General features: G+C 32.8%; 1 protein-coding gene across 1 annotated transcript; it reads right to left on the bottom strand.

Annotated features, from left to right (window-relative positions):
* Positions 1–2,104: 2,104 nt before the first annotated feature.
* LOC131595848 (protein PAM71-homolog, chloroplastic-like) lies at positions 2,105–9,133 on the bottom strand. Its single transcript, XM_058868349.1, has 10 exons — positions 8,835–9,133; positions 8,115–8,274; positions 7,793–7,973; positions 5,186–5,233; positions 4,578–4,674; positions 3,397–3,560; positions 3,162–3,227; positions 2,967–3,017; positions 2,577–2,681; positions 2,105–2,497 (listed from the first exon to the last, which is right to left on the bottom strand). The coding sequence occupies exons 1-10, from the start codon at positions 8,953–8,955 to the stop codon at positions 2,432–2,434; spliced, it is 1,059 nt and encodes a 352-aa protein (XP_058724332.1). The 5' UTR covers positions 8,956–9,133; the 3' UTR covers positions 2,105–2,431.
* Positions 9,134–20,122: the final 10,989 nt, after the last annotated feature.

Raw genomic sequence — 20,122 nt, 5'->3', positions numbered from 1 at the left:
AGCAAATATGTGGAAAGCCCGTGGATAACTTCACTCCCTTCCACATTCGTTAGGAGTAAATCTGACGTGAAGTACTTCATACACACGAGATTTCACCTTCGCCAACTCTCAACTCAGATACGATAGGACCCAAACTTGAGAGAATGTGCAAATACCACAAGGTGAATGGTCATCACATTGATGACTGCTACCGGATGAAAAAGAGATTTAGCAACTTATCCAACAGGGCCACCAGAAAAAAATATGTCAAAGGAAGCTCTCAGCAAACAGGAGACAATTCCAATACTCAAAGGTGAGAACAACCTAGAAGCCCTTGGTCTACAAAAATACAGAGTGCTAGAGATAAAAGAGAGGGATATGTTAGTTTGCCACACTTTGAATACTATAGCATGAGGGTTTGTCGAGGGAGGAGAATTTAGCTCCTCTTTTAAAAGATATGTTTGCCAAGTCATGGCAGTAGAAGATTCGCCCACCAAGTCTAAGGAAAACCCAGAGGATGATTCAAATTATTAGATCATTTTCTCCCGTAATGACGCCGCATGAATCCTCCCTTACGAGAATGACCTTATGGCCATTAAGGTGAAAGGTGAGATTGGGAGATCAAGCGAGTGTTGATAGATTCAGGAAATTCAATTAATGACATGTATAGGAATGCATTTGATTGACTAAAACTAGATCCAAACGAGCTTCATTCTTTTTAGAGGCTTTTTAGTTGGTTTCTTTGGAAAGTAAGTTTAGGTAAAATGTTACATCACTCTCAAGAAAATGTTCTAGTTGAAGGGGAACGTCATAATGATAAAGGTTGGATATCACATAGTAGATGCCCCATCTTCATACAACATAATCATCAGTCGACATGTTTTAACCTCCTAGGGGCCGCTCTCTCAACGTTCTACCTAAGCATGAAGTACTCACTACTAGAGGGCATATTAGTGTGATCCAAGATGGTCAAGAAACCTCCAAAAAAATGCTACCAAGATAATTTGAGGATCAAAAGAGAGACTATGATCATTGTCACAACAACGCCACCATACATTCATGGGGTAAGCTTTATAGATTTAGACCCCTTAATAGAGTTTGAGAATGAGAGGATCACACTTACAAGAGACCTGGTGGAGTTCCAGATCGAGCCCTAGGAATTCCACACCTCCAAACTAGGCACCTCCAAGACACAAGTTGATGAGGAGGAACTGGTCACCCTACTCAGAAAACCATTGATCTATTTGCCTTGACTCCCTTTGATATGTCAGGTATTGACATCAGGATTATATGTCAGACACAAGAAGGTCTGCCTCTAGTTATTGTGTGTATCTTGGTGATAATTTGATCTCCCGATTCGCAAAACAACATGTCTTGTCTAAATCGAACGTAGAGGTCAAATACCTAAGACTGGCTAATGACGTGCCTAAATCATGTCGAATTTAAAATTTACTTTTAGAGCTACATTTTCATGTTACATAAGATACTTTAGTATATTTGATTACATTAGCGCAATTTACTTTTAGAACGACATTGTCATGTTACATAAGCTACTTTAGTATATTGTGATTACATTAGCGCAATGTACCTCTGTGACAATCCAATTCAAAATCAACACACCAAAACACATTGAAATGAATACACACTTTGTACGTGATAAAGTTGTTCATTGTCAAATGTGAGTATTATACATTCCCTTCTGGTTTTAAATTGTCGATATTTCACAAAGGGACTTCCGCTAAAACTCTAATTTTTAGGGATAGTCTCAACATTAGTTCACCTTCAGTTCTGACTATGCTGATGTATTTGACCATATAAATTAAAAAAAAATAGTATTATTTAAACTATAAATACAAAATGAATATTATTAGAATTCATGGTAAATAATTGCTTATTATTGTGTGAAAATCATTAAAAGATACGTTTGATGTATACATAGGAGTGATCATATCAATGATAAAGGCACTTGATGTATACATAATAGTGATCATATCAATGATAAAGGCACTGCCTATATTTCTTGGGCATAAAACTATCAGCAGTCTCAAATGCTCTCAATGCAACTAATAACAAAACACTAGGGCTGAAACCAACATCCTTGATTTTCTAAATGATAACACATAAATGTCCAATAAACAAGTTCATTTACTAACAAATGGATGAATCCTTCAATGTAGTTTGGTTAATACAACACACACATTACAATAGCTGCTCTCTAGAGAAAGTGAGAAACAATTACACAGCTTTCTCCTCAAAGTTTAACTCTAATGACAGATATCAGGTTTCTTATTATCTATCCATGTGAATAATTTACTCCTAAAGGAAATCAACACACTTGAAGTATGATTTTTTTTTCTGTTCACGCATCATTGGTTCTGCATTTGAGTATGCATCCTTATTATTCCCACAAGTGATATATTGCACACGAAAAAAGAGTAGGGCTTGACAGAAATCAGAAAACCCCAAAAAAGGTGGCTATAGCAAAAATTAGAAACAGCCCTCCACCCAAGTAACCGACCTGAAGAAAAATAAAGCGAGTTAACTTAGATATCAGATTAAAATACAAAGCATTAATCACAAGTAATAATGAGTTATACCAGTTTTTCAGAAATGTAGTTAGCAAGGAGTGATCCTCCAACAATGGCAATACATGTTGCTAGTAAGTGTCCAGCAATGGCTCCACTTGCCACACCCCAAGGAGACTGTAAAGAATAAGATATTACTAAGATTAATATATACTGTTGAGCAAAAAGATGCTAACACGTTGTGTCATAAATCAATTTTTTCAATAATCATGTTATTAGTGTGATTTATCCACGACTTAGCCGATGACTAATCTCCGCCAGAGAACCTGATTTGCTACCTTTAGTGGGGTCTCCACTCCCAACCACGTTTTTCCACCGACAAGGTTAAAACTCGAGACCTTGCTTGAAGAATCTGAGTATGGTTAGTATGTGTTTTGTCATGATTTAAATTTAAAAGTGTACCTGAGCAGCCGCCAGCGCGATAGTTGCAAGCATTGACCGATCTCCCCATTCCTAGACAAATCCAGTCAGCAAATTAAAATTGTATGCCTGATAACATAAACCAATACCAATACGAATGCTTGATGCTGTATATGAAGTGTTGATTAAAATGGGAACAACATTTGTATTAAAAGATAAAAGAGAAAGGAGCCTTACAGCAAAAAATACAAGACTGAATGATTTCCAAATGATCTCGAGTGGATTTGAAAGCCGTGGGGATGCCTGAAGATATTTTGGAAAGTCATGGTTAAAGGTATAAATGCCATTTGAATAGCCTAAATCAATGTAAACTAATTCAATCGTATATGCCATCCATATATCACAGAGTTGTTGCATTATATAGGACTTAACAAAAAAATGATAACTACAGACTGATACATGGGATTCAAACCTTTTCTTTCACAAGCTCCTCAGCTTCAGCGAGTTCGTCAAGTTCAGGACTGCCATTATCACCATTTTTAGCAGCAGCTGAAGGAAGATCCCATGCATCTTTTATTGATTTTAGTCCAAAAAACAAAAGAAGAGTTACTGCCGCGTATTCTCCAATCGGCAAGGCTGTAAGTAGACCAGACAAACCAAAAAACATCAACTATTAGCCATCATAGCATTAGCAAATGATTAAGATAGATCAATTAAGAGAATTTAATACTAGAAATTACCTCTAAACATGAACTCAATGAAATTCGAAAAAATACAATTGGGAAAGAAAAACCCAAGTTCCACATTTAATAAAGATAAGGTCTAACTAAAGTTTATAAAAAGAGACAGTCTACACCTTACAAACCGGTTTTGTAAAGTTGAGTTAAGACCAACTAAAATTCTAATATGGTATATCAAAGAATGGTTGACCAGGTCACCCACTATTTATATCCCCGCACTAAGCTCGATAGTATTGGACGTGAGGGAGTATATTGAGAAATATTCAAGTCTATCATTGAATAAATATAAGACCTGATTAGAGTTTATAAAAAGAGACATTTCTCACCCTTACAAGCCGGTTTTGAAAAGTGGAACTAGGCCCAGCTTAAATTCTAACAAACACAACGAAAATTATGGAATACAAATTTCAGATATTGCTGTCTAATGAGAAAAGTACAGTGAACAGTGAAGAAAGAGTGATGGCCTGTAAACCAAAAGCTGCTTATTGAAGATGGACTAATTTTAAGCTCACATGAAGTGGAAACTCATAAAGGATAAAACAAGAGGTGAGTTTATAAAAATGTTGAACAGGGAAACTGTAACTTGCATTCAACTATGAAATGCTAAACTCAACTTCAAAATGGATAATGAACCTATATTTCATTTTGAATAGAGGGAAAGGTGTAGATGATCTGTGTAGGCACTTACATTACATGGGAAAAAAAATTCAAATGAGAGATTTCAGTGAATTGTTGAAATAAATAGGATTGCATATCAATTCATTAGCAAGTTTTATTTGAGTTTACTAAACAGATTACAATACTTAAGAATTGTGCATCATCAATAACATTGTGAATTGAATTCCTGGACTATAAAGACATACTGAAATATAGGATTTTTCTAGAATGAAAGACATGGCCTATTACAACTTACTTGTCTGGAACTGTGCAGGCACTGATTGAAAAATACGTCCTATTACAACAGATAGGATTGACATGAGTGCAAGAGCACCCATTGAACCCAACAAAACCTGGTCAACATATAAAAATAGAAGTTAAAATATATAAAATTATTTTCGAAATATAAATTACATTGAAACATGATAATCGCTGAGTAAAAACTATGAGCGTTGAGTGAATTTGTTTGTCTAGGTTTACGCATGGATCTCTAATTAATAGTATAGGTTACATATCACTTGTTTTTCAATTAATGTCTATCTATTAATATTTTGGTTATTGTAACGACACCCTGGTAACTTAAGTGGCGGCGTTCTTCCCAAGTTTTGCAATATGTCTTTACTGCATAGCATAGTAGAGAGACTCGCATTCCAGTATACAGGAAATAGAGAAATTCGCTAGTCTATAAATGTAAATGAACTATAGGGAAGAGTAATTTCAATCATGAAAAGTAGGAAGTATATAATCAACAGGTGAAAACAATAAAATATAGATATCATTATATTAATAATGGAATTGTACTGCAGTGACAGCCAAGAAATAGGAAGGAAAAAAACTGTTGAAAAAATAAGTCAGAAGACTTACCAATCCCTTCTCATATTGCATTGCCAGGAGTGCAGCTATAAAGAATGTCTGGTCAAAAGATAAAAGGCTAACTTTAGCTCCATGAAAACATATAATTCTAATGAATATTCATTAAAAATTAACCTTGTCTATTCTACCACACAAAAATTGATAAACTATTGTATGCTCAGTGTTAATAATTCATATCCCTGTTAGAAACTATCAGTAGCTTATCGGCCAAATAGACCCTTAGTGTGGAGAGTATACATAGGACGAACAAGAGGCGGGAAATGAATGATGGGTGAGTTCTGTTATTTAGGAATCAAATAAAGAGGGGGTCGTTATGAGATAATCATTTCTCCCTTCTTCATTTTCCTTTGCATCATCAATAACACAATCGTTCATTTTCTCAGTTATCGTGAGATTTGGTTTGCAACAATTGGCCTGACCTATTGGATCTCACAAATAGGGGGTTTCTTTTTTGTAGTGAGGGGTCAAAGTTTTAGCATAAGCGAATGCCACCTTAGATGATGGAGACCGAAGTAGAAGATCTGGAAAATGAAATGGAGGTTCTTAAACTGGCCCTTGCCAATATGCAAACGAAAGCAGCAGAAAACTAGGAGCAGTTGGATTTACTTATCTTGCAGAACAAGGAGACTAAGAGCTGTGAGCTATCGGTGGAGAAGAAGGATTCGCACAAGGAGACTTGGAGCATTCTCCGGGGTAATGTGTTTGTCAAGTTCTGCCAGCCGGTGAAGAAAGTCAAACATCCAATGTTCGCTGAGAATACCCAGCGGGATGGATCACCCACGCCAAGGTTTATTTCAAATTCCAAGACATGATGTCAAAGGTACACGTCAATTAGGCTAGGTTATGCATGTAGGGCATAGCATCCACTTTTTCAAGGACCTGTTGAATGAAGAAGCTGAGTTGACTTGGGAAAAGCTCAAAGAAGAGTTCTTGGAGCAAGATGGGGGAAATGTTGACGGAAATCTGTTCGAGCAACTATCAACACAGTGCCGATAACGCAGTGTGGAGGAATACATCCAAGAGTTTGAGCGCCTCACTAAACAAGTGACCCTATTGCTAGATAATCAGTACTTTGGTTATTTCACCCTTAAGGATTGAACTCGAGGAAGGATGCAAAATATGTGTACTGTGAGGCCTCTTCTCGTTCACGGTTTATGAACATGGCAAGGGCCATGGAATGCAGGCTGCAAGAGAAACATGCTGATAGGGATGGACAAGGGACAACGTAGAGACGGAAGTATATTCCCTTTTGGATTGGGTTCCAAGTTCCAACTATCAATCCAACCCAATTCATGCAGCCAGATCCATTAGTAAGTAATACAAGGCAGCATACAGGGAGCAACTGGGTCTACATTTGAGGGTAAGGAGAACTCAAAACAGCAACCAAGTGAGTCGAGCCTCAAAATAGATACCAGGCAAGAGTGCAAAGGCAACCACGAGATAGAGGAGTGAGACATTTGTCTCCGGGCTAGTATCTTGGCTGCTAAAATAGAGGATGTGAGACAGGAGTAAGGAGAGATGAGTATTATGACCCTTGACTTAACTCCCTATTCAAAGGGAGCAATAGTCAGTCACAAATGGTGGAGCTCAAAGTGGTGTGTGCATGCCGCCCTTTCTCGTGTTAGTCGACAGGAGAGCAACTCACAACTTCATCTCCAAGAGGTTGGTGATGACAATGGGTTGGACTGCATAGTGCATAGGAGACAACAACACCCTAACAGATTAAAACGGAAGTTGGCTACACAGTATTTGCCCAAGGAGCATGCAAGAGTGTGGTCATTGAATAAGTCACGGTGCACTTTCCAGCCCGTTATTTTAGTAAAGAAGAAAGATGGAACTTGAGGGATGTATGTGGACTACCGGGCATTGAATAAGGAAACCATTTAGGATAAACTGCCAATTCCAATGATAGATGAGCTATTCAATGAGTTGTATGGATAACAATTGTTACCTAAGCTTGATCCCACCTAGTGTGGGTAAGGAAAATTGATATTCCCAAAATGATATCTAGTACTCAAGAGGGGCACTAATAATATTTAGTCAGTGATGCCGTTTAGATTGATGAACACAACATCCACTTTTCAAACCCATCTAGAAAAAATTCATTATGGTTTCCTTTGATGATATTTTGGTGTATGGGAGACTGACATGCGACACTTGCATATGGTGCTGCAAGTGCTATGTGACCAGCACTTAGTGGCCAACAAAAAGAAGAGTTGGGGTGCTTAGGCCACATTATTTCAACAGAAGGGGTAACAATGGATTTTGTAGCAAAAATACTAGTTTGCTCCAACGGCTCATTTCAAAACATGTTACAGGAGTAAGATGGTTTCTTGGCCTCGCAGGTTACAATAGAAAATTCGGAAGGGATAATGGCAAGTTGGCAAGGCCTTTTACAGACCTCGCATATAAAGATAGGCAGTAAAATAATGATTAGATAGAAAATGGGAAATAGAGTTTGAGGAGAGTTCTTTATAATAGACTGTTATAGGCGGAGAATCATCTATTCTCTAAAGGAGTTATATTCTGAGGGTAGTTAGGCTAACTAACAATGAGATATTTAAGATAATAGTAATCTTGATAATAATAGTAAATTACCTTGTCCCCGATTTCAGAAACAAATATTAATGTAAATGCAGCAGTGAATCCTGATTTAGCAATTGCTGCTAGAACTGATGAAGGCCCTCCTTTCACAAAGGCTATTAGTGAAAACACAATAGCACATCCAAACAGCACAGTAGCTATAGATACAGGATAAGGAATCTGAATAGGTTTCACACTGCCAACCATAAAATATACTTTTGTTAGAATTGTATAAAGGCCATGACCGATCAATCATACTTACGTCACACTGGCACCTATAAAGGTCTAAATGACAATCACTGACACAAACAAACGAAACCAATTAACTGAAACTCACATTTTAGATGAACTGTCATCAACAGAATTTCTTTCAGACACATTCTGGCTGTCTTTCTCTTGATTATTTCCATAATCCCCCGGTCCAACACTAGTATTTGAAGCTTGGGCTCGAATTTCGCCACGCGCCAGGCTCAACTTCAATTTCTGTCTGCATCTTACTATACATAATTTAGGCATATGTCACTCCTTTAGACAACAAACATAAGTACCAATAACATACTTTATATAAAAGCCAAATAGCTAACCATTTCTAAATAACATTAAAAGAGCATATAATCCAAAGATCAAACTTAATTCAAATAACAATTAGGATCTAAAACAGCTTTAAAACATATGATCAACACAATTTTCCCCTAAAAATTTATTCAACCCATATTACCTATCAATAAGAAACTACATTGAACTCCAGAATTAGGTTATATTTTTTCCTTATAAAAAGGGTATTATATTTAACTTTTAAAAACCAACTTTTTTTTCTTATCAACCACCAAAAAGGTTTAAATTTTGAGTTTGACCCACTTGAATTGGAAATCCAGCTGAACAGAATTTTGCCACAGAAAAAAAAAAGGCATACATTAATTGAACTAGAACTTACCAGAACAGAACAAAAATATATATATTTAAGCTTTAAACTATAATATAAGAGAAAAACTTGAAGCATGAAACTTCAATCCAAGTCAAACCAATACATCAAAAAAAGAAATTTGGAAGAACTTACCTGGGGATAAAGTGGTGGTTCTAGAGAAATAAGAACAACATGGTAATGCATCAAGTATTGCAAATGAAAGAGGAGGCTTTGCCTTTGGAATCAAGAGTGTATGAGAACCTAACCCTTTCATGTTTTATGATGAAACTTCTTCTACAATTTCATTTTTCTACTTGATTAGGATTTTGGGTAGTGTGAAAATCCAATTTTTATCACAAAATTTGAGACTTTGAGTGTAACTGGTTTAAGGTAAGGTTGTGTTTTTGGTAAGTCGTGTGAGTAGATGCTGGTACGTTAGAGATAGTTCTTGAAGATGACACGTATGAAATGTATATCTACTTAATATAAATCCAAGGTTCTTATGATGACAACCTTGGACACAACTAGGGCTGTTTTCGGTCCGGTTCGGTTCGGGTATTTGCTATCTCGAGAGCCAGACCGAAATAGTATCGGGTAAATTCGGACCGGACCAAAACAGTGATGGATCAATTTTTTGGACCGAAATCAGACCATTACTTCGGATATCCGACAAAAGTATCCAATGAGTATCCAATATAGTATCCAATTTTTGTATCGGATAAAAAATTACCCATTCCCGGACCGAATAACATTTGGTCGGTCCAATGGACCGGTTCCACCGGTCCGGTTCTCGGATCTTATGGACCAAATACAGCCCTAGACACAACCTTAGCCCTAAATCCTAGGTGGCATCATATTAGAAACCTTAATCCAATGTGGCATCATATTAGAAACCTATTAAAATTATGAATTTTTATCACTTTTTTATTTTTCACATCAAATCACATTTATCCAATTTAATATCCTAATTTTATTATAATAAATAAATAATTTGTAATAAATTGTCTCACTACCAAAAAAAAAAATTGATATTAAAACATTTGTAGTCAATACTTTAATATGTAAAATTTTATACTATTAGCTCATAAACTTAGTTTATTTTAATAATATATAATATTTTATTTTATTTACTTATATTTGATTAAAAATAATCGATTGACCAACTAGAACTAATATGAGTAAAAAAAATTATTAGGGCAAGATTTTATTAAAAATAATTAGTCAATATTTTTATTGATTATTATTATTCATTTTATAGATATAAACTTCTACATAAAAAAAAATTCATAATTCTAGACTTTTTTACTTGGCTAAAATATATTCCATAAATATTCTTCATTTGCAATACTATGAAATTATTATAATGAAGATAAAAGTAAATATATTTTAATTAGGATACAAATATTTAATTTGTATTAATTAATAATAGATTTTAATTGGTAAAACAGTGAGTTACAATTTTTTTTTGTAACATGTGAGTTACAAAATAAGAGTTATTGTCTTTTTAATAATCATTCTTATGGATATAAATACATTGTTGGTAGATGAGTTTTACATGTCTGTACTATATATTTTGTTTTAGGTCTTCATCATTCTCTTTAAATAAGGTTGAGAGTTGAGACAGTACTTCATTTTTTATTTTTTATTGATATTTTCCTTTCTTTTCCATATATTTTAGCTATTATTTGATTTATATGACAAGTAACTCAACTTATTCTATTGTAGTAATTGTATATATTTCAGCTATTTTTTGTTGCAGTATATCTTCATCCTCTTATTTTTTTATTTATATGACAAGGTACCTATTTTTTTTTGTATCGATGTTTTATTTCCTTTTCTTATTTTTCACTATGTGTTAACTATTCTTCAATTTATATGACAAACTTATGATTTAATTTACTCTATTATATCAATTATCTAAATATTATAACTATACGGTTTTGTAATAATTTTTTATAGGATTTTGTGATATAGTTTTCTCTACTATTTCTGGCTGACGTAAAGAAGGAAGAAGAATTATTTTGTTGCTACTTTTATATTCTTATTACTTGAGAATCATGTGAAAAATCATATAAGTATCTGTCTCTAACCATCATATATTGAAGGTCTTGAATTATGTTACAAATGATTCTAACAGTATTATTATTATTATTATTATTATGATAAATTATATTAATTTCTCATATAAGTAATATTTATATTTTAATTATGATTGTGATTTACTTGCAAGCATGTTGTTGCAACAGTAAATTGAATTATTGTTTCAATTGTAGTAACTTATCAAAATAGTCAATTTTGTCTTTTATTATTCCAAATAATTGATTCAAAATTGTAATGTTTAAATATGGATAATAACGATATTAATATTAACACTATATAATTATATATTTTTGTCATCTTTATTTTATTAAATATTAAATTAACACTATAATAATAATAATAATAATAATTACTAATAAAAAAATACTAATAATAATAATAAAAACATAATATTGAATCATCTCTATTAATAATATGATAATAATAATATATAAAGTTTAAATTATACAAATGTATTGAAATAAATCAATATAAATTTGATGCAAAGAATAAAATAGGGATACCATACTAAACAACAAAATAATTGAAATCAACAATTATATTCTACGGCATTGAAATAAATAATTAAGTTCGATTGAATTTTTTAACCGCTCAAATTATTAAAGTCAGTTTTAAAATATCAATCAATTAAATTCAGTTTTAAAATATCAATCAATTAAAATCTGTAAAATAAGCATTTATACAAAGAATTAAATTTGGTTTCATTGAAACAAATATTTAATTTTGATTAAATTTTTTAACCCCTCAATTAATTAAAATCAGTTTTAGAATATCAATCAAAATCGGTTTACTTTGACAATTTATTTCACAAATCTATATTCCTTTAAAATTTGCACAATATTGGACGAGTAAGATCTTAAATCAAATGATTAGAGTCATATCTTTTTCCCAATGATCTTACAAATCATTGAGATCAAAATAGCAAATCATAAAAATATAATAATCTCACGGATCATTGGGAACATAACTAAGCGAAAAGAATTTACTTACATTATAATTTAAATTTTTTTCAAACTATTTCTTCCTTTAAATAGTTTAACATTATATTACTCATCTTTCAATTACAGATATGATGTATTATTATTTTTGTGATATGATATTTTTCTCCCTCTTAATTTACATATATTTCTACTATCCTTTTTTATTTGTGTTCATTTTCTCTAATAAGTATATCATTACCCACACCCAAAATATAAATCTTTATTATTTTTATATATTCTTTATTTTTCATTTGACATGTGTCATCATAATTGTTGATTTTATTTTTTTATTTTTTGTGTAGGAAAACAAAATATACATATTTTTCTCTAATAGGTATATCATTACCCACACCCAAAATATAAATCTCTATTATTTTTATATATTCTATATTTCTCATTTGACATGTGTCATCATAATTGTTCATTTTTTTTTAATTTTTTGTGCAGGAGAACAAAATATACATATTTTAGATTTATAGGTCAATTTATAAAAGTTTTGTTTAAAAATATGTGTCTAATCACCCATTTTTCCATGTATTTTTATTGAATTTTTAATATTTGTCATCCGATACTAAATATTTTTAATGACAATAACATCTCAATACCTCAAAATTTGCAAAATTATGTATACCATTAATAATATATTTTCTTTTATTTAGATTATTTATTTAAATAATGATTACGTCATTTTAAGAGATACTGAAAACATATGAGAATGTATTGATTTTTAAGTGACAATTTTAATTTGATAATAAATATTTTAGTGATAATAATAAGTCATTAAAACAAAACTATTGTAATAAAAAATGAAAATAAAAATAAAATAAAAATAAAATAATATTAATAAAAAATATCATGATATAGTAATCTAATTATTATTATTATTATTATTATTATTATAATAACCTACTTAATATAATAATAATAATAATAATAATAATAATAATAATAATAAAATATTAACTTTTAATAAATATTATAGTTTTCAATCTTAAAATACCCGTGCATCGCACGGGCCAATAATCTAGTAAGGAGATAAATCACGAAAAATTGATAGAAAAAAAATGATATTTTGACTAATATTAGAAAAAAAACTTTTTTTAATAAAAAATAATAGTCTGGTCTATTCCACTCCTACTTATGAAGTGAACAAGTTGCGGATAGAAACAGACTGTAAAACGGTGGTGAAGGCTTTCGCTAATGTTAACTTGGTGCCTTGGAAAATCCATTTTCGTTGGCTTATGTATTGGACTTACACTCTTATCATTGATTTTAGGACCTCTCATATTTTCCGTGAAGCCAATTTTTGTGCGGATTTTATGGCTAATATCGGCTATAAGAGCAAATCTTTTTCCTGATTTAGTTATGTGCATAAGGATATCTCTAAGATTACTTATTAGACAAGAATGAAACCCTAGGCTTAGGTTTTGTGCTTAAGAGGTTTTGACTAGGTCCCCCTCTTGTGTTTTGTTCTAATCCTTTCTTATTTTAATATTCCTTTCTTCATTTAAAAAAATATTTTTTTTTTCACAATTATAATTGAGTTGCTTTAACGGTACAATTTAATTAATAGAAATTATTCATTTTTAACGGAGAATCTATTAATCTATTATTAATATAATAAAGTAATATACTACCAAAATTATCTAGATGTCCTAACTAAATCAATTTATAGATGATTTTTCATACACATAAATGTCATTACAAATGTATAATCATTACTTAGCAATTATACCATTTTTAAATACTCACTATTTATTCCATTCCTTGAAAATATTCACGCACGTTTCATTCTTGGTTCTTCCTTCGTAGGGTATATTTCTTCTTTCATCTTTCACTTTTCCGTTTTTCATCAATCACATGATTTCTGAATTTTATAAAATTATTCTACTGATATTTGTATTATGATTTATATCGTTTCATTTTCCACTTTTTTGTTTTTCATCAATCACATGATTTCTGAATTTTATAAAATCATTCTACTGATATTTGCATTAAGACTCATATATCGTGTATATGTGTGTGTGTGTGTGTGTGTGTGTGTGTGTGTATATATATATATATATATATATATATATATATATATATATATATATATATATCTTAGTCAATCTTTCTGCTAGAAAGTTTGGAACATGAGAACAAAGATAAATTATACGAATACATCTCTGATACGGACTTAACACACTTCAACAATTCTGATATAACTTAAGCATATTTAGAGCTCATTGTGTATCCGATATGGACTTAGCACATTTTTGAGATTTTGAGACGGCTTAAAACACACTTTATTTCTAATTTTGTATTTGATACGCACTTAATGCATTTATGTTATTTTGATATGGCTTGAATATGTCATGTTCCATATTGCATATCTAATACATACTTATCGTAATTCTCCAATTCTGATCTGGATCAAATGCACACCTCACTTCTAAGGCATATTAAACGCATTTCTGCTTAGCTGGCTCACCCCCATCGAATATAGCCCAACCCTGGTATGGGTGGTGGAGCCTGGAGATGTCCACCTCAATCCGAGCCATGCCTCGAGGGCAGAGACAAGTATACTACCATTGGTCGTGGACAATCCTCTGTGATGCATAACACAACTCAAAGCACGATTAAATGACCTTAACTTTGCTGATCACGAGCATTTCATGGAAGCACAAACAAATCGCCAACAACGATATATGTATATTAAAAGAAATACATTATTATAAAAAAATTCTAAAGACAGCGAGCAAATATAGCAACAAAAAATGGTAGCTGATATCATTCCATGCATCGAATCGCAAAATAACAGAGAAAACTCCAGAGGCATATGTGTCATATTATTACAATCAAATATGTTGCACACGAAGCTATCACAATCTTGAACAACGATGATGATAAAGTAAAGATCGACACGAAGCTCTAAAGATAGTGTCACACGATGACAACTTATCTAAAAGGGGGTGAATAGATTCCCTTATTAAAAAGTGACCTTTTAAAAAAAAAAATTAAAACTATAAAAGCTATGGTAAGCGGAAGGCTTAGCCTATATCAATTAAGTCGTCTAAACCAAACCAATTATTAGAAATTTGGATATGCGCACACTTATAAGAAATGGATAACAATGATAAGCGAGTTTATACATACAATTCTCAATTAATCATTTCAATAGGTTTACTATGATAGTCTATCTCCAATAAAAATATTAAGAAAAACATATATTTATAAATTATTGAACACTTGGCGTGTACTCAATTTTTTTTATTTTCCTTTTGAGTTTGTTTATATCAAAAACCTATTATAATCAATTAGATTGTAAGCCAATCAACAAATCAATTTAGCTTTCAAACAATCAAGAAAAATTCTCCATGAATTGATTACTTTACCAATGTATTTAAAAATTTGATTATGAAAAGTAAATGAGAGAGAGGACACGAGGAGTTGTTTAAGCAGTTTACAGATCGTCCTCACTACAGCTACGCCTGCCCCCTATTCTAATGTGGAATTGAGATATCAATCCTACTATGCAAAAAATTGTTTACAAGAGAAATGTTGCGATCCAGCCCTACAAGCCTTATGTTGTGTGTTGATCCTTGCATTTCTCTTCCCTTAATATGAGTTTGATCAAAACACCCCGCAAAGCCAATTGATTCACCGTCTTGTGTTACTCCTTTACAAGAAACCATCGTTCTTCTAAGCTTTCACTCTGTCAAATCCAAAATGTGAGTTATTGTCGCCTAAGATTACCAATTGATTCACCATCTCACACAACTCCTTTGCAAGAACCTACCATTCTTCAAAGCTTTCACTCGATTAAATCCAATTGCGTAACTCTTGTGGAAACCCCCAAATCAACACCTTGATCTTCGAGAAAAAACCCTCACAATTTTTCCGATGAAACCCTCAAAGATTCTCAACCCAATACACCAGTTACACCAACCTAAATTTGACGTTATCAACCTAGTCTATATGACACCCAAGCAAAAAATGATAATGTGTAGTTTTATTGCGTGTATGCGTAGATGGAAGGTTGAAGATGAAGTGAAATATTTATATGTGTTTTTAAATTCATCAAGTTTGAAATGAAGCATGTACGAAGTATTTATAGTAGTGCAAGTTGGAGGCAAAACGAAAACCTAGATATTTGAGAAAGAATGCAATATTTCAAAAAAACAACAACATGTGTCGACACATATAAGTCATGTGTTGACACATATAAATGCATGTGTTAACCTGTATCAGGTCATGTGTTGACACATTCAAATAGAAGTTACAGGATTTAAAACTACAACACATGTGTCGACCTGAAAATCTTATGTGTCGGCACATAGAAGTAATTTTCTCAGTATGTGTCGAACTAAAAAGTTGCTTTTGTCGACACATTCAAACATAAGCTACAAACATTATTATTGTAGTACATGTGTTGACATAGACTGCATGTGTCGACACATACACTTGTGTTTTGAGCAAAAATTGATTTTTAAAGCTGGCAAGTGATTTTTAATGCCATGTAATTCATTTTTTATGCATGATATCTTTTCCAAATATGTTATAGGTGTATTCTAAGATTCCTAATGCAAAGGTACACATAATGACTCGGAGATACCGTTCAATATACATAAATGCTAAGGTATTCCTAGGTTTTGACATCATGCAAAACATCTAATGGGCAAGTGTACTTACATACTCCCCCTTTTTAATGATGGCATAACTTGTGACGATAAGCATTTCTCATCTTCATGAATGCACCCCTTGAATATGTGCATCCCAACTTCGTATTGCATATGCTTCTCTCCCTTTGACAACATCAAAAATAGACAAAGTAAGCCATGAGAAGTATCATTTATCACACACATACTAATTTTTCACTCATAGGAGGTAAAATGCATGTAATGCCATTCACTCGATTTTTGAATTTAAAATGAACTAAAAGATGATAAAATGTCAATTTTTATTGAACCGGTGCATGTATGACTTGACGATGATTTAAATACTTTGATGGGTAAATGCCTGGGGCAAAACTAGGGTATGACACATGCTATTTGTAAAATGCAGTCACACATGTAAAAAAATAACATGAAGACTCCAATATCATAAAAAATATTCCTTCTCTCCTCAAGATTAATTGCACTCAAGATAACATGAGTGTATATTTGCCTTTTACTCACCTTAGTCGGAGGCACCTCACCTGGGTCGAACCCTTCCACAAAACTAAGTCATTGAAACCAAGATGGCATTTCCTCCTTCATTGTCACCTCGTCTGGAGAAAGAGAGTCTCACTTTGTACAATAGGAGCCAATTTCCCAGTTAAAATGAAGCTTGGACCAATACTTTGGATACCAACCCAAACAGGGGTAAAAAGGCTAACCAGGAAGATAACCGAACACATAGTGAGTTGTAAGAGTGAGAGGCTTCACCAAGAGAAAATGTCTCATAAAAACACCCTAATCCCTGAAATAAAAGGGTCTAACTAATAAAGGACTAGGTGAAGTTGAAGAGGCCCCTAGTTACGAAAGTTGTCCAGGGATGTGTTCCTATGACGAAAGAGATATAAAAATAAGTTAATTGAAGTCTCCCAAGACTTGTGATTGAAAAACAATCGGAAAACCCTTATATATATGCCCAACACTTCATATGAAGCTCGTAATGGGAAAATTTTAAATGTTTAAGGACATCTAGCTCCAATTTAGAAAAGGGAAGATGAAGTTTTATTTTTGTAAGCAAACAGTCATAGAACTAGACCATGCATTCATTAAAAAAACTATATATCCTCTTACCACATAGCACTAGAAGGATCGACTACTCTGAATAATCATCGACCATAATGTCAGTATCACGCAGGGCGGCCTCAGTGCTCAAAGTTGAAGAAGTTCCTGCCACTTTTACATCCACCCAATCATACATCGCATCACTTGGCCGTCGCGACCGAAGATCCAAGTGTTATAACACTAATGTGTCGTTAGGCTCGCAACCTTCAGTCCTAAGAAGAACTTGAATAAAATGTTTAGCGTGTTCCCTCCTTAGAAATTGGTTTATACCTCCTCTTTTGAGAGAACGAGAGGGGGAATTGGAACCTCGGTATAATTTATTCCTTGTCTACATTTGCTATAAGGGCTTCTAATGACCTAGAAGAAGAAGTTTCTTCCTCCAAATAAGCTTTAGACATCCCTTCTGACCCATAATCATCAGATCTGGATATAATTTATGGTCTTACACAATTACTATTATGGGATGATGAAAATCATAGGACGCTCATACGAAGTTTCCACCTCAAAAACACTCAATAAATGGATGTTGGTATTACTCATCCTAATTAAAAGCAGAAAATAGTGGAGAAAAAGCTAGTGTTATAAGGGTACTTGGTTAAAAGTGATTGATGAAGTAGAAGGAATGAAAAAGACGAATGCTTTAAGCAAAGCTATGAACCACTCCGAGCAAAATTCTGAAGAAAAATTAACGAAAATATCTCTATGGAAATGTAACTTAAATATTGAAAGCTAAAAGGTTGTGAAAAACTTCCAAATATTCAACTCACCCTATTTATAATCTACGATTGCTGAAGGGTCGAGGATCAAGACCAACTATGAACAAGGATCACAAGATCAACAATATGAATTCCACTTATGGAACACGCTAATCTGGAATGCACTTAAGCACTTTATAAATTGTTCCACATCTTAGTTGGTCACGTCATCCACATGCTAGGAATGCGTGACGAAACATCTCAATGATAAAACTGCATTAAATGCACTTGTCCCCAATTGCTTATAAAAATTGATCCCAACTGATTCAATTATACTTCCCACCCGACTGACACAGAGGCAGGTCAATGATATTTAAGGCTTACCCTGACTCTTTCAGTGCTTGACCAAGCCTCAGTGGCAAATGTTCTAGATCGGCCAAAGGCCTAATTGGCCAAGGCCCAATCCGTCTCAGGTCCACTCTATTCGACCCAAATATAAAATAATTCACATGCGATGATAAGGTACATAGTCTCTAATCTTCACTTTCACTTTACTCATCTTGAACCTTGAACTGACATGAGTGTTGAAGTGCTAACCATGCAGGCCCCATCGTGTTGTCGCAAACGAGATCAGAGTCACTGTTTAAGATAAACAATTATCAACCTCTGTTAATTTCTGGTTCCTTCGCAGAGCTTGAGCATCCATTTATTTTTCGCAAACTGAACAAGTACAAATATGTGTGCTTAGGAACCCACAAGTTACAAGTATGAGTAAAAACATTGGTCCCCGTCTAGGTATGAGCTAAGGTACATGATGTTTTTTCAAATTATTAGTACGGGGACAAATATTATAATACTTGCCTAAACTTTGCCCATTGTCATCCCTATCTAACAAAGACCATCTGATTCACGTACTGACGTGAACGAGGATCTAACAATAAACTCTTCTATGATCTTGTGCTTCAATATGTAATGGAGGGTGTAGCTGTAAACACTATGACACACAAGTCATAGACAACCCTAAGTATGCATTTTTAGGCATTCAATGTGTAGACTTGAGACTGATTCAATGTTTGCATTTTATTGGAAAAATTTAGGGTTTATGAGGACCTAACATATTTCATTTGCTACAACTATTTTCAAAGACAAATGTCATAGGATCCATAAAATTTGACGGTCCAGGTGATACAATCAGCTTTGGTCAAATATACTTATAATGCATGCTTATCTTAAAACTACGAAGTTCTAGAACATTTTTCATTATTTTCTTCCTTTTATGTTTTGACGTCAATTCATTTATTCGTCTTTCTGATCCAACAATTATTGAATATAGTCTTTCTTAATTGTCATCCAAGGACCATTGGATGAACCCAAAGGCCTATTTAACATATGTGTCGTCAGATCTTATATGCTATAAGAACCAAGTGGTTTGGGCCTTGCCCCAGACTAGAACACAAATATATACAAGATTATGATATACTTTTTTTATAACCAAATTTTCAATGCAAATGGATTATGCCAATGGATTGAGATAAAATTCTTTAAATACATGATTTTAAGTTATTTTTAAAATAAAAAACTATTTATTGAAAGAAATCTCTATATTTAAATATTGACCATATTAAACAAAGAATCTCTTAATTATGAAATAAAATAATTTCTTAACAAATCAAAATAAAATCGCGTGAAAAGTCTCCTTTGGAAAATCAAAATTATATCTAAAATAATTCCATATAAGTAAAAGCAATTAATTCAAAAATGCAACCAAGTTCAAAGAAGATATTATCGTTTAAAAAAATTTCTTAATAAAAATTTTGTCATAAAAAAAATTTGAGGTTAAAGATAGCATTGACAGTGGAAAATATCTTTACACTGTCATTCAATTGAATTCATCAATCAGCCATATC

The sequence above is a fragment of the Vicia villosa genome, linkage group LG4, assembly GCF_029867415.1.
Source record: "Vicia villosa cultivar HV-30 ecotype Madison, WI linkage group LG4, Vvil1.0, whole genome shotgun sequence".
Taxonomy (NCBI): Eukaryota; Viridiplantae; Streptophyta; class Magnoliopsida; order Fabales; family Fabaceae; genus Vicia; species Vicia villosa.
Note: the sequence above shows the minus strand (reverse complement) of the source record. Positions and strands in the feature narration are given on the sequence as shown.

Coding starts and splice junctions, on each gene's coding strand:
- LOC131595848 (XM_058868349.1), bottom strand. CDS start 8,955: ATGAAAGGGTTAGGTTCTCATACACTCTTGATTCCAAAGGCAAAGCCT. Junction 5,234..7,792: donor TTTCTGAAATCGGGGACAAG/GTAATTTACTAT, acceptor TCTTTTGACCAG/ACATTCTTTATAGCTGCACT. Junction 2,682..2,966: donor TCGCGCTGGCGGCTGCTCAG/GTACACTTTTAA, acceptor TATTCTTTACAG/TCTCCTTGGGGTGTGGCAAG.